Source organism: Colobus angolensis, unplaced genomic scaffold (genome assembly GCF_000951035.1).
Source record: "Colobus angolensis palliatus isolate OR3802 unplaced genomic scaffold, Cang.pa_1.0 Scaffold75, whole genome shotgun sequence".
Lineage (NCBI taxonomy): Eukaryota > Metazoa > Chordata > Mammalia > Primates > Cercopithecidae > Colobus > Colobus angolensis.
The window spans coordinates 8,693,198-8,706,877 of record NW_012121265.1 but is presented as its reverse complement, the minus strand read 5'-3'; the positions used below and the strand labels follow the sequence as shown (position 1 = coordinate 8,706,877).

The 13,680-nt window shown below is 47.8% G+C and overlaps 1 protein-coding gene across 1 annotated transcript in view; it reads left to right on the top strand.

Moving 5' to 3' along the window:
- Nucleotides 1-13,471, top strand: part of DUSP5 (dual specificity phosphatase 5) — a 58,151-nt gene extending 44,680 nt beyond the window's left edge. The window contains exons 7-10 of the mRNA XM_011927926.1: nt 2-120; nt 4,679-4,827; nt 8,903-9,122; nt 11,939-13,471. Coding sequence (XP_011783316.1) covers nt 2-120; nt 4,679-4,827; nt 8,903-9,122; nt 11,939-12,345 — 895 coding nt within the window. The 3' untranslated portion in view covers nt 12,346-13,471. The remainder of the gene's footprint in view (nt 1; nt 121-4,678; nt 4,828-8,902; nt 9,123-11,938) is intronic.
- Nucleotides 13,472-13,680: the final 209 nt, after the last annotated feature.

The following is a 13,680-nucleotide window of genomic DNA, read 5'->3' as shown; positions in this document are numbered from 1 at the left end:
TGGTGCTGGACCAGGGCAGCCGCCACTGGCAGAAGCTGCGGGAGGAGAGCGCCGCCCGTGTCGTGCTCACCTCGCTGCTCGCCTGTCTGCCGGCCGGCCCGCGGGTCTACTTCCTCAAAGGTGAGCGCGCGGGGTCCCTGCCACGCTCGCCCCTCCGGCGCCCCTGGGTCCCCTCCCTGTGCTGGGGCGCCTTCCTACAGCCTGGGACCGGGAGAGTCACCACCTGCCGGAGTCTGCACTCTGGGGCTTGTTCTGCGCTTGGGAGGGCACTGCGAATGTCAACACTCAGAGCTCTCCGTCTTCCCCACCCGAGTTCCTCGAAAGCGCCTGGCAGCCGGTCTGTCCGCCGGGCTGGGTGGAGTTGGTTATGCTGTGGGGGCTGCTGCTGCTTAGCAGTTTGGGGGCCGTCGGCCCGTGCTGGGCACGAGCCCCCTTTCAAGACCCGAGCTTCGCCGCTGTCGCTGGGGTCAGGGCTTGGGGCCTTCCTGATAGACTGATCTGGTGGGATCAGCAGGTCGCGACCCCTTCCCCCATGGTGTGGCGCCATGGTGCCCCCCTTCCTCCCGCCTAGCCAGCTGTGTCTTCACCGACCCCTCTTGCCTTTTTGACCTGGCGAGTCCCTTCCCTTTCCATTTCATTTTATTGCTTTTTATTGTTTTCCTCCGGCCTCTTCTCTCCTAGATCTTTCTCTAGCTCAGTTTGGAGCTCACATCCTTCCCACCCTTTTCACCTCCTCCCTCCTCTGCCCCAGGATTATCCCTGGGACCCATCCTGAGCCGAGCCTACAGCCGGCCAGCCGGGAAATAGAGGTGCGCGGGGGCAGGGTGGTGTGGAGATTCTGCGGCCTTTGATTTGACACCTCCCGGAGCTACCGCCACAGGCCTGCCCATTTCACCTGCCGGGAAGATAACTTTGGCTTCTAGTGGTGGATGGGTGATTGACTCTCAAAGCACTGGTTTTTTCTGGGTCACTTCCTATGACTGCTCCTGCTTTGTATTTGAGTCCTTTGTAACCTCAAATGACACCCGGGGAGACCTGACCCACATGAAGAGATGAGTGCTTAGCCCCAGCAGGGCCCCAAGGCCGTGCCAGCCCTGGCGCAGGCACCTTGGAATGTAACAGTGATGGGGATCAGAGCTCGGTGCAGGGAGCCGGCGCCGAGAGTTAGGAGCCTGTTTTAAAGCCATGCAAGTTGAGTTTCACACACTCCGGGCCAGGAAGATTCTGGAGACAGTTTCCCTCTCTGCTAGCACCTCCTGCTGACTGGTCCCCTGTTGATTTCCTGTTGAAGAGATAACAGAGGTAGATGGTAATCGTCCTTCTTCTGGCAGCCTAGCCCCCAGGGGATAGAGGGATGGCCTTCTGGCTGTGCAGAGGTTTCAGCGTGGCTCCTGATTTCTTTCTCTTCCCCTATATGGTTTTTGTCTCCTGTTCTTAGGAAAAGTTTATGCCTCCTCAGTAGCATGAAAGACCTTTCCAGGAGACCCTTCCTGGTCCCCCCTTTGCTCCCCATGCTTCTCTAAGCGGGCCCTGCTGACAGTTTAGAAGTTATCGCCACAAAGTAGGCAACTCTATAGACTCACATCTCAGGAAAACTGTTAAAATGTTGTTTAAAAGAAGGTAACATATACACAGGTACAAATTTGAACAGCGTGAAGGCCGTATGATGAGAAGCGAGTCTTCTGCATATCTTAGAACCCAGTTCCACTCCCCAGAGACAGTCGTCAACTTTCTTGTTTACCTTTAGATAATTTTTCATAAGAATCTTAGAAATAGATTGATTTTGTATAGTTCCTGTCTTGCATCTTGTATCCATCTAGATCTGGGAGACTTGTCTATATCTGACCGTACATGTCTGTTTCACATTGAACCTGTCTCCTGTAGTGGCCATTGGGTTGCGTCCGGCCTCACTGTTCCAAGCAGTGGGGTAGATCTCCTTCTCCATGTGCTCTTGTGTGTGCAGTGCCTTTCAGTAAATCATGAGAATTGCCAGGTCAAGAATTATATGCATGTTAAATTTCAGTAGAAATTGCTTCATGCCTACCCTTATAACACTACTACTAAACTTTAAATTGTTGCCAGAGAAAATTTTTATTTCTTTACTTAACTCATATGCAGATAGGAGTTCAGGTTTTAATCTGGTGGCATCTGAGATCTTGGCGGGGGCAATGCCTTTTTACACTTTCTGTAATCACCTGTCTCCCAAACAACCACTAAAATGAAATGGTGATGACTGAATTGCGTGGTCAGTGCTTATTTATATATAGTATCTGTGCTCTCTGTTCCCTGGTAATGTGGTGGTGATTGAAAGCAGACTCATTCCAAAAGAAGGCTGAAGTAACTCTGAGAATTGCCATGGCTTTTGCAACTTAAGTGAGGCACCAGAGAGGAATGTTCTGTCTCTCCACACCTCTGATGGGAGTGGGTGAAAGACTGAGACCATTTAATCTGTAGGATTCCTCTGAATCCCAGCTTGAAGAGGCAGGACCCTGTTTATCTGTCCCTGAACTAAATTTTGTCAACAGCAGGCAGGATCCAACCCATACTCGAACCTCCTATCTGTCCTCCTGATAGCCACCTCTGAAGTAATCTATTTAAAGCCAGAAAAGATGGGGTAGCCTGAAGATTTCCTCTTCCCCAACCTTCATTCTGAAGTTTGGGAGGGCCCAGGTCATTCTTAACTCCAAATTCCCATCCAAATCCTTGTTTGTCCCCTGGAACCCATAATGTTGAGGTCTAGGCACACAGGAAGTGATCAGGTGGTTTACTGACTAGGGATACCTCTTCCCAGGAAGCTGTGGGTCAGTGTGAGCCTGCGTCTTTCTCTCTTGACTGCTGGAAGGTAAGGGGCCCAGGGGCTATGGCAGAGCATGGGAAGCTAAACTGCCTATAGCACCATCTTGCACCTCCCCAGTGGCCTCCCGTTATGGTGGGGAGCGTGGTCATTGGGAGGACCAGGAGCTCATGGGCAGGCTCAGTGGGCTGCTAGTGAGGTGACCACAGGGGAGATCTGGGTGTACTAAGTGGGGGCGGGGCAGTTCCAGCAAGCTGAGAGGAAGCAGTAATGGCAGGATGACTCATTCTAGGAATTGGCTGCAGCTTCTGGGAGGGAATTGGAGACTGCCTTGTAATCCATTAACCATTTGTCTACTGCAGGGCTTTAAAAAAGCCAGCATCACAACACCCAAAGTCAGAAAAGAAAAAGGGGGTTCTTTGAAAAATTCGTGGTCTCAGAATGCATGTTTAATGGATCTGACTCCAAGTGAATTCTCTGGGCCAGAAAAAGACAAGTGGGCTTTCTGTAGGCCCTGGGAAATGCCTCAGGTTGCTCTCTGGGTTACCAGCAAAGGAGTTTCCCAAGCAAGGGTGGCCTGTTGCACCTGGCAGCCCTCAGCATTCTGAGGGTTCTTCCCCACTCAGATGGGCCCAAGAAGGCTTACTTATATTTGCAAGTTTCTGTGACTTGCTCAGAGGGTTGTTTTTTTTTTTTTGGTTGTTCGTTTATTTGTTTTTTTGTTTTGTTTTGGTTTTGTTTTGTTTTTTTTGAGACAGAGTCTCGCTCTGTTGCCCAGGCTGGAGTGCAGTGGCGCGATCTCGGCTCACTGCAAGCTCCGCCTCCTGGGTTCACGCCATTCTCCTGCCTCAGCCTCCTGAGTAGCTGGGACCACAGGTGCCCGCCACCACGCCCGGCTAGTTTTTTTGTATTTTTAGTAGAGACGGGGTTTCACCGTGTTAGCCAGGATGGTCTCCATCTCCTGACCTCATGATCCACCCGCCTCGGCCTCCCAAAGTGCTGGGATTACAGGCGTGAGCCACCGTGCCCGGCCTCAGAGGGTTGTTTTTACCTTAAATCCATTTGGAGAGGTGTAAATGTAATATTAAGGATTCTGAGAGTCATACATGCTATATAAGTTGACTAATTGATTGGTTGGGGGGGGCGTGCAGGAGGAGTAGAGGAGAAGTAAGAAAAGTGGGGATAAGAAGATAGGGTGGTCACAAAGGGGACAGAGACAGTTTTTGCTCAGGAGGGATGAGAATTAAATTCAGAAGTCCTTATTCTTTCAGTTGATTTAGAAGGTAATTAACTGGATTGATGACTTCAAATTGGACCTAGAAAGGATTGTCAGCAGTGTTCTTAGCACCTTGGAAGTGAGAAGCCAGGCTGTTTTACTGCCCTGAGTTGAAACCTCATATTAGCCCCCATTTCCTTATGAATGGAGGAGGTACCAGGTAGAATCCTGCTTAGAGCAGATGGGCTGGGGAAGAAGCCACTTTAGGAGCCTATCTTCTCGCCAATTAATGAAATTTTGCATAATCACACCTTCCTTTTAGATAAACAAGAGAGAAAATAGCTTTTGTTTTCTGGAGGGATTTGGTTAATATTTGCCAGATGTTAGATACTTTCTTTCACAGTTTAAGCTGCTTCTGATAGACACAAAAAGTTAATCATTGCCTCTGAAGGAGTTCTTTTTATAGAGGTTTGTGTGTGTGTAGAGTCCCTTTCTGTTCTAAATCTGTTCGCTGGTTTTGCTCAATTTTTAATGACCACAATCTGTATTGGCTTATTTTTTTTTTTAAACTGTGTAACCCTCAGAGTATTGATTAACTATGGGTATTTTCTGACAGGGTGAGAAAGTGATTTTAACCATCTGTCTCACCTTTTTGTTTGTTTTTGTAGGGGGGTATGAGACCTTCTACTCGGAATATCCCGAGTGTTGCGTGGATGTAAAACCCGTTTCACAAGAGAAGATGGAGAATGAGAGAGCCCTCATCAGCCAGTGTGGAAAACCAGTGGTAAACGTCAGCTACAGGCCAGCTTATGACCAGGTACATGATGGGGAAGAGGTATCCTGAGTGGTATTCTGGGCTTCTGTCTGCCTTCTTTCCTCAGCACCTGACTGTTCTCTCCCCACTCTGCAACGATGGTTAGTTCTTTTGTGGATCAGGGTGTTGGCAAAATCCCCTGGCTTTAGGGAGCCTCTGTTGCTTGCCAGCTTGAGTTTCCATCCAAGAGTAAATGGGCCTCCTTCCAGCAAACAAGCTGACAAGAGCAAACCAGCCACAGGATGCTTGGCAGCTTCTGCGGAAAAGGGGAAGTGAAAGATACATTATTGTCATCTGGCTTCGGAGGTTCAGAGAAACTTTGAAATACTGGTCTAGGTTTCCCTGAAGACATTTCAGAGTTGACTTTCAGGCTTCCTGTGTTGCTTTTCTCCGTAATTGTCCATGCTCTGCAGTTTCTGCAAACCATCCTGGTACCTGTCAAGCTGTGTATGTTTAACTGAAACTGGTGTTGGTGGGGGTTCTATAGAGAAAGTCCTGTTTGGGTGGCTAAGTAGGCTCCTCTAAGGGGTTCTTATGCTTACAGTTGCACAGATACTGAAACCAGAGGAAATCAAAAGATACTAGAGGGCTTCATGTTTCTGTAAACTAGGGAGTTTTTATGTTTCTTCTAAAAATGAGTGCTTTGTGATAGCTCATTAAAGGGAAAAATAAAGTGGAAGGGGGTTACGTAGTACCATTCAGGAAAATGAAAAAGCAGGTGAGAATCCAAATCTGGCAGAAACCAGAGATAAAAACCTGCCTACTCATTTTATGGAAGGGAAGAGAAGTGTTCTGTGACAAGTGAGATTATTGAGATTTTGCAGAGTCCTGCAGCTGGTTCAAGGCAGCATCAGGCTCAGAACCCCTTTCTCTCAGCTCCCTCTTCTGATTATTTCAGGACCTTGTTCTGTTTTCCGCATGGCCTCTAATCTAGACACCTGACCTGGTGGGAGTAACCTTTCAAACTTTTCACATAAACCAAGAACATATCCAAATCATAAGAAGAAAGATTGCTAGATGCTAAAATGCCAGCTCCCTGCCATGAGCAAAACCCTGTCCCTGGGGATAAACTTCGAAGTAAAGCCGGGTGACCTTTTCTTGAACGGGCTCCTTGGTCAGGAAGCCTATTAGCTTGTCCAGATGCCAGGGTTAGGATTTGTTTGTTTTCCTTTATTAAACACCCTTACAGTATATGACGAACCCGTGGCTTTCAAGCTGTGGACATCTGGCCTCACTAAATTTCTACTTTTGTTTGTTTGTTTGGGTTATGCTTTCCCTCCATTTCTCAGAAAGTGAAAGAGAAATAAGAATTGGCAGAATGTTGTGAAAGCACAGCACATCTTTGGCCAAGCAAGGGGTGAGAAGGCCCTGATGTGTCTTCAAGATTCATCTGGGGAACCCCCTAATGCTACTTCTTAGAAACGCTTCTGCATTTAGAGCAGCCCGGCGAGGTCATGTTAACTTGTGGGGTTTCTGAAGGCCTTTGGCTTCTTCCCTCTTGGTCTAAACAGAAGTTCAAAAAGGGAAAGAAATGTAGTTTCAGGGGTGTGTTGGGCTGAGCTCCAAAAGAAATTGGATAGATCCCAGGTCTGGTGTATCAGCAATTTCCAGGCACTCAGGAGAGGAGGAGATCTTGAGTCAACCATCCAGCCTGCTTCTTAAAGGGCGAGCCTGTTAGTGTCCATTGGTGGGGACCCATAAGTCATCAGTGGCCACATGAATCTGGACTTGGAACTCTGACTCCTTTCCAAAGAACTTTGTACCACCTCTGCTGTTTTCCTGATTTCTAGCTGGTGGGGATGCTGTGCCCAGGGAGTGGGTCCAGCTCAGGTCAGATCTAGACCTGCTTGGATTGCCTAAAACGCTGTGTCTTCCCCGTGGGGAGAAGCCACGTTCTGTTCATTCTTCAATCTCGGTGACAGTGGCAGCTATGTAACATGCCAGGTTTTAATGCATTCATTATCCCATTTACACCTTACCAGTTATCCAGAGAGGATAGGTATTATCCCCTGTTCAGAGACAAAGGGTCATAGGTTAAAGGAGCTGTCCAAGATCACATCAGGTAGTAAGCATGGAGCTCTGGAACTTAACCCAAGAGCTCTGCTGTCTGACGCCCAAGCCCAGGTTCTTAACCATTGCACCATTTTGCCACCAGGAAGGCTGCTCTGTATGCATGGAAGTTTGGAGAGGTTTTGAAGAGGGGATGCAGATGGACATTTTATCTCTAGAGGAAGAGAGGAAAGAAGAGAATTTTTTCCTTCCTGTCTTTACCTGAAATACTTACTTTCTCATATTGATCACTATTGAAGTGGAGTCAGACAAGGCCTTGCATCTCATGCTACACCATCAGTTTTGGGTTTCAGCCCAGCTCTATCACTGACTAGCTCTGACTTGGACAAGTTATTAAATGCATCTGAGCCTCAAGTTGCCCATCAGTAAAATGGGAATAATGTTACCTACCTCACAGATTTTGTGAAACTGGTATGAGGTAGGCACATCTAAAGGGTTAAGCCCCCAGAAGCCAGCCATAGTAGATGCTGATAAAAATACCAGTTGTTGTTATTACCTTATGTAAAATCCTCCGTAATTTTCTTCCAAGTGACTGAACTGGATTTTGCTTAAACACTTGAGTTCTTAGGAAACAAAAAGCTAACGCCGGGTGCGGAGTAAATTGAGAATTGCCTGTGGCTGGCCCCTGTCCCACGCACCCTTCCCTGTTATGGATCTGGCTGAGAGTTTCCATTCTGCTCTTATTCCAGGACAGGAAATGGAAACACAGGAAGCAGATGGTTGGCATGGGAAAGGCTCCCAAAGACACAGCCACTGCCACCCAGCCCTGTGTTTCCCTCTCAGTCTCTAAGGGCTTCCATTTTTCCAACCATCACTGACTTTTCTGCAACCTTTAGAGCCCTGTAAATGCTGAGACTGCCATAGTCTAACCGGTGGTTCATTTTAGTTTCGCCTCAAGATGGATGGTCTCTGGTTCCCCCTTGACTAGAAACCTGGGGTGTGGGTAGCCTCCCAAAAGGATGGCTCTGTAAGCAGGTCTCACCAGCACCCCCAACAAACCTCCGTGTGAAGAAGGTCAGAGGCGAGGAAGCTCCTCTGCTTGTGGCCTGACAGTATTTTTTATCTAAAGATTATGAGTAGGTAGTGGTTATTTTCATTTCTAAAAAGCGTACTTTTTTGTTGGGGGTGGAGGTGCATTTTAACGTCTCTAAAACCTGGATGCATCTTAGGATCAACAGTGTCTTAGGTTTGATGAAATACACTATATAGGCTAGGCTTGGTAGCTCACGCCTATAATCCCAGCATTTTGGGAGGCTGAGGTAGGAAGATCGCTTGAAGCCAGGAGTTTAAGACCATTCTGGGCAACATAGCAAGAACTCAGCTCTACAAAAAAAATTATAAAATTAGCCATACATGGTGGTGCATGCCTGTAGGCCCAGCTACTCGGGAGGCTGAGACAGTAGGATCTCTTGAGCCTAGGAATTCAAGATTACAGTGAGCTATGATTGTGCCACTGCACTCCAGCCTGGGTGATAGAGCAAGACTCCCTCTTTCCAAAAAGGAAAAAAAAAAAAAAAGAAAGAAAATACGCTATATAAAATGCCAAGGCTGTAAAGGAAGATACACACCATGTTGAGTCCTGGTCCATTTTAGCTGTAAAGAAAGTGAGACTGTCCCAAGGCGAAGAGGCTTGCCCTGGTACTCTCAGGGCAGCTGTAACTTCAACACAGCCCCGTCGATATTTCCCATGATACCACATGGCTTCTCATCCTTGTCAGCACAGGAAGACTGCCATCATATCCTACCTCCTTGATACGTGCAAAAATGTGAACTCTTTGCTGTGTGGATTTTGCTGTCATTGAGTCACAAGGCAGCCACGGAAGGTAGAGTTGGCCAGGATGGAGATACCACCCACACTCAGTTGAACTGCCCTGGCTCTGAACTCTACTGGGAAACCAGAAAGGGAACCACCCATCTTAAGAAGCAAATAGGTCAGAGTTGTTTTTTCCTCTCTCAAATGAACAAGCGAATCCAATATTTCCTGATTGTCCTTTGTCCCTGCTTCCAGGGTGGCCCAGTTGAAATCCTTCCCTTCCTCTACCTTGGAAGTGCCTACCATGCGTCCAAGTGCGAGTTCCTCGCCAACCTGCACATCACAGCCCTGCTGAATGTCTCCCGACGGACCTCCGAGGCCTGCACAACCCACCTACACTACAAATGGATCCCTGTGGAAGACAGCCACACGGCTGACATTAGCTCCCACTTTCAAGAAGCAATAGATTTCATTGGTAGGTTTAGCCATTCCCCCTCGGTTATTTTGGGAGCCCCTTTGGGGCATGTGTTCTTGACTTTTGATGCCCTGATGGAAGCTACCTTCACTGAAAGAAAAGTCTTGTATATGCTGCTGCTAAGAGTTGGAGCCAACATGGGATGCAGCTACCAAAAAGGTGGAAGGGAGGATTTAAGTTGCTATTAATAGGAGCTTTAATTTGCAAGATAAATGAATTAATATAATTTTATGGCAGTACTCACTGCCGATTTTGTTATTGTTTCTAGCTGGGCAGAAGCTGAGTGCATCCCTGCGTAATGCTCCACATGAGGAAAGCAGGGGAAAGAACCTCCCTAACAGTGCTTCTACGTAGATTGGATTTATTTTTAAAAGCAAACAGAAGGATTCAGAGAGCACTACTTACGCACTGAGCCCCAAGGGCCCCCAGCAGCTTTCCATACTTTTGGCGAATGGCTTGGGGCAATTTGTTTTGCATTTTCAGCTAATTTTGGATTAAAGATAGCACTTGACTCAAGCTCCATGCTGTATGCACAGAAAAGTTGGCATCTTTTGCCTTCTTTCTGCATTCTTGTTAGGCATTTATTTATTCCATTGCATAGACCTAAAAACCGAGGCCTTGGCCTCTGGTCCTTCTGGCAGGAAGGGGCTATGGCCTTAGGGTTTCCAGGTACTCTGTGTTTCCTGGGTTGTTCTCCCATTTGGCATCTTCTCCCTCATCCATCTTGCTAGGAGGCTGCCCTGACGTTTTTCTGTTTCAGATTTGCAAGTACCACTCTCTAACCTTGTGGTCATGCCCCGCTTTCCAGCGCCCATCTTCCTCTTTAACATATGTAGTTGTTGAAACTGACGCATGATTTTTCTGTATCTTGTTCCAAGGGATGTTGGAGGAGGAAAGGCAGGTGTTAGCACAGCAATAATTACTTAGTGCAGGTAGCAATTAAAGGCCCCCCTTGAGCCACATGGTGGCTCTCTGTTCACCGCACAATTTCTGCTCCCCAGGAAACCCTGACGAGAAACTCATCAGAGGCAAAAGGCCGAGCCTGTCCTGCTTGTCCCCTGAGCCTCTGGGCTAAGATCATTCCTTTGGAGTCTGAAAGGCAGCCAAAATGATGTGTTCAGGGTGGGAACCCCTTGACTTGTTCTCCCTGTCCCTGGGAATGCCTTGCCCTTCTCAGCCTGTTGTTTAATTACCTGGGTAGCTACTTCATGAGGTCATGAAACACACCCCCATCCAGTTCTCAGAACCCTCCCTCCCCATCCTGTGTGTGTATTGTGTCTGTGTACACACAATCCACAAACCCACAGCATTTTGAAAGCACAGGATGCTTTTGTTTTTGGCCCTGCCATTGCCCTGCTAATGGAAGGAGAGACTGGGCCTCCCCAGTGAGCCATGTGCTGAATATACACTGACCCCTTCCAAGGGAAGAGGGCCATATGGAAGGCAGGCCCCGAGGTGTCGAGCGGGCTCCAGGGGCAATGCACTCTGGACCCTTTGCATTCTTGGATGTGGCAGTAGGCCAGTTAAAAGCTAAACGTCGAAGGAGGCCAACAGAGGAGCGAAGGGAAATAGGAGTCCGACCCTGTAATTCCAGTGACTTGGGGGTCGTCTCCCCTTTGAACTAATTTGAAGAGACTGTTTTGTTTCTTTTGAGTCAGACTGAATTGGAGGACACCCCTATTGAACTGCTTTGGGGTATCCTGTGGGGTTTTTGTTCAGATGGGGAAACTCGAGGATTCCTCCCTGATGCCTCAGAAATTTTATCTTTTAGATTTTGCAGGTTGATTTGCATCCTTTGACCTTGGGGCAGGGAAGTGGAGGGTGGTAAGGGGAATGACTTTTTTTTTCTTTTGGCCCTTCAAAATCTTCAATGTTTTTGCGTACTGTAGCCTGCGTAGTGCCAGCTACATCTAACTTCCTGTGATGTAATTGTTTCCTCGCTAGCAAGAGAGGGAATTGGAAAGACTGTATTTTTTGTGGATTTGATGTGTATGTATCTTTAACCTTTCATCCCTTCCCATTTTTAATAGTTGTAGCTGGTTTTCTGGGGGCGGGGGCTGGGGGATAGAGCAGGAAGGGAGGCTTCCTCCCCTTTTTGTCATACTGAGCTAAAGAATGCTAACTGGTGGTGGTAGCTTTATAGCAGCAACTCCCATTGTTGAGCAAGATGGAATTTGTGAAAGCCATTTATATCCTCCGTCTAGTAGGCGTCACTTAGCCAGGGCTATAATTAGTGGCCATGTGCTATTTATTGTGTGTTTGGTGGTGAGAACCCTGGGAGCTGAGCCAAGCATCCTGCCCTGGCACAGCAGGACAGGGTGCCCGGAGAGGCCGGAAGACCTCTACCAGGGTCGGGGTTAGGTTATTACCCTTAGAATCAGACCTGGAGAGGTAAGAGTTGCTTCTCCAGGTCAGTCTTTGAGCCTGGGATGCTCTCCTTAGAAAAATGTGCGTGCCCAATAAAAATGTGCACAATTGCAAGGATGTTCTAATGCCCTCTTGGAACCATCAGTGGAACCTAGGTTAAGATGGCATCCCCAGGAAGGGACTTTTCCAGGGCCATCACCTCCAGAGGCAGAATCTGCAAGTATCCTGGGGAACTATAAAGCTGCTGTAAGGAATATAAAGATCCGACTTGGGGATAGGATAGTCTTTGCTGGGATCCCAAAAGCTCTGTCCTCACCAGTGGGGGTTAAAGACTGGCAGAAGTGTAGTGAAGGGCCACGGCTCTTACGCAGGCACAACAGTTCTTATGTTTTGCCATTGCGCTTAGATTCTAATCCCAACTGACTCCCACCATCTTTTCTTCCTTCCAGACTGTGTCAGGGAAAAGGGAGGCAAGGTCCTGGTCCACTGTGAAGCTGGGATCTCCCGTTCACCCACCATCTGCATGGCTTACCTCATGAAGACCAAGCAGTTCCGCCTGAAGGAGGCCTTCGATTACATCAAGCAGAGGAGGAGTATGGTCTCGCCCAACTTTGGCTTCATGGGCCAGCTCCTGCAGTACGAATCTGAGATCCTGCCCTCCACGCCCAACCCCCAGCCTCCCTCCTGCCAAGGGGAGGCAGCAGGCTCTTCACTGATAGGCCATTTGCAGACACTGAGCCCTGACATGCAGGGTGCCTACTGCACATTCCCTGCCTCGGTGCTGGCACCGGTGCCTACCCACTCAACAGTCTCAGAGCTCAGCAGAAGCCCTGTGGCAACGGCCACATCCTGCTAAAACTGGGATGGAGGAATCGGCCCGGCCCCAGGAGCAACTGTGATTTTTGGTTTTAAGACTCATGGACATCTCATACCTGTGCAATACTGAAGACCTCACTGTGTCATGCTGCTCCAGTGAGATAGTGAGTGGTCACCAGGCTTGCAAATGAACTTCAGACAGACCTCGGGGTAGGTTCTCGGGACTGAAGGAAGGCCAAGCCATTACGGGAGCACAGCATGTGCTGACTACTGTACTTCCAGACCCCTGCCCTCTCGGGACTGCCCAGTCCTTGCACCTCAAAGTTCGCCTTTTCATTTCAAGCATAAGGCAATAAATACCTGCAGCAACGTGGGAGAAAGAAGTTGCTGGACCAGGAGAAAAGGCAGTTATAAAGCCAATTCATTTTGAAGGAAGCACAATTTCCACCTTATTTTTTGAACTTTGGCAGTTTCAGTGTCTGTCTCTGTTGCTTCAGGGCATAAGCTGATCGCCATCTAGTTGGGAAAGTAACCCCACAGGGTTTGTGGGGACATGATCAGCATCCTGATTTGAACCCTGAAATGTTTTGTAGATAGCCTCTTGGGTCCAATGAGGCAGTTGGTTGAAGTAGCAAGATGTTGGCTTTTCTGGGTTTTTTTTTTTTTTTTTTTTTGGCCGTGGGTTCTTCACTGACCTTGGACTTTGGCATGATTCTTATTCATACTTGAACTTGTCTCATTCCACCTCTTCTCAGAGCAACTCTTCATTTGTGAAAAGAGTTTTTCAGATCATAGACCAAAAAAAGTCATACCTTCGAGGTGGTGGCAGTAAATTCCAGGAGGAAAAGGGTACTTGCTGGGTATCCTGGGTCAGTAGCGTTGAAAACTGGTTTCCTCAGCTTCCTGTCCTTCTGTGTGCTTATGTCTCTTGTGACAGTTGTTTTCCTCCCTGCCCCTGGAGTTGTCTTCAAGCTGTGGACTTCTGGGATTTGCAGATTTTGCAATGTGGTACTACTTTTTTTTTCTTTCTGTCTGTTGGTTATTTCTCCAGGGGAAAAGGCAATAATTTTCTAAGACCCATGTGAATGTGAAGAAAAACAGTATGTTATTGGTTGTTGTTTTTTTTTTTTATAGTGTAGAATAAAAATAGGAAAAGGAAAAAAGCACTTCTTCTTGTTGGTGAATTGGGATAAGGTAGGAATACCCTTGGGTGGGGACCCAGCCTGCTTCACTGGGATTTATTTCTAAATGAACAACAGGGTGATGGTGGTGGAGGTGCAACTATAGGTATGACAGTACAGAATGTTGATTTCCAACTGAGGGGTTTCCCTAAGTTAACTTGCGAGAGAATTCCTTAGTGCAGGCCTCATAGGGA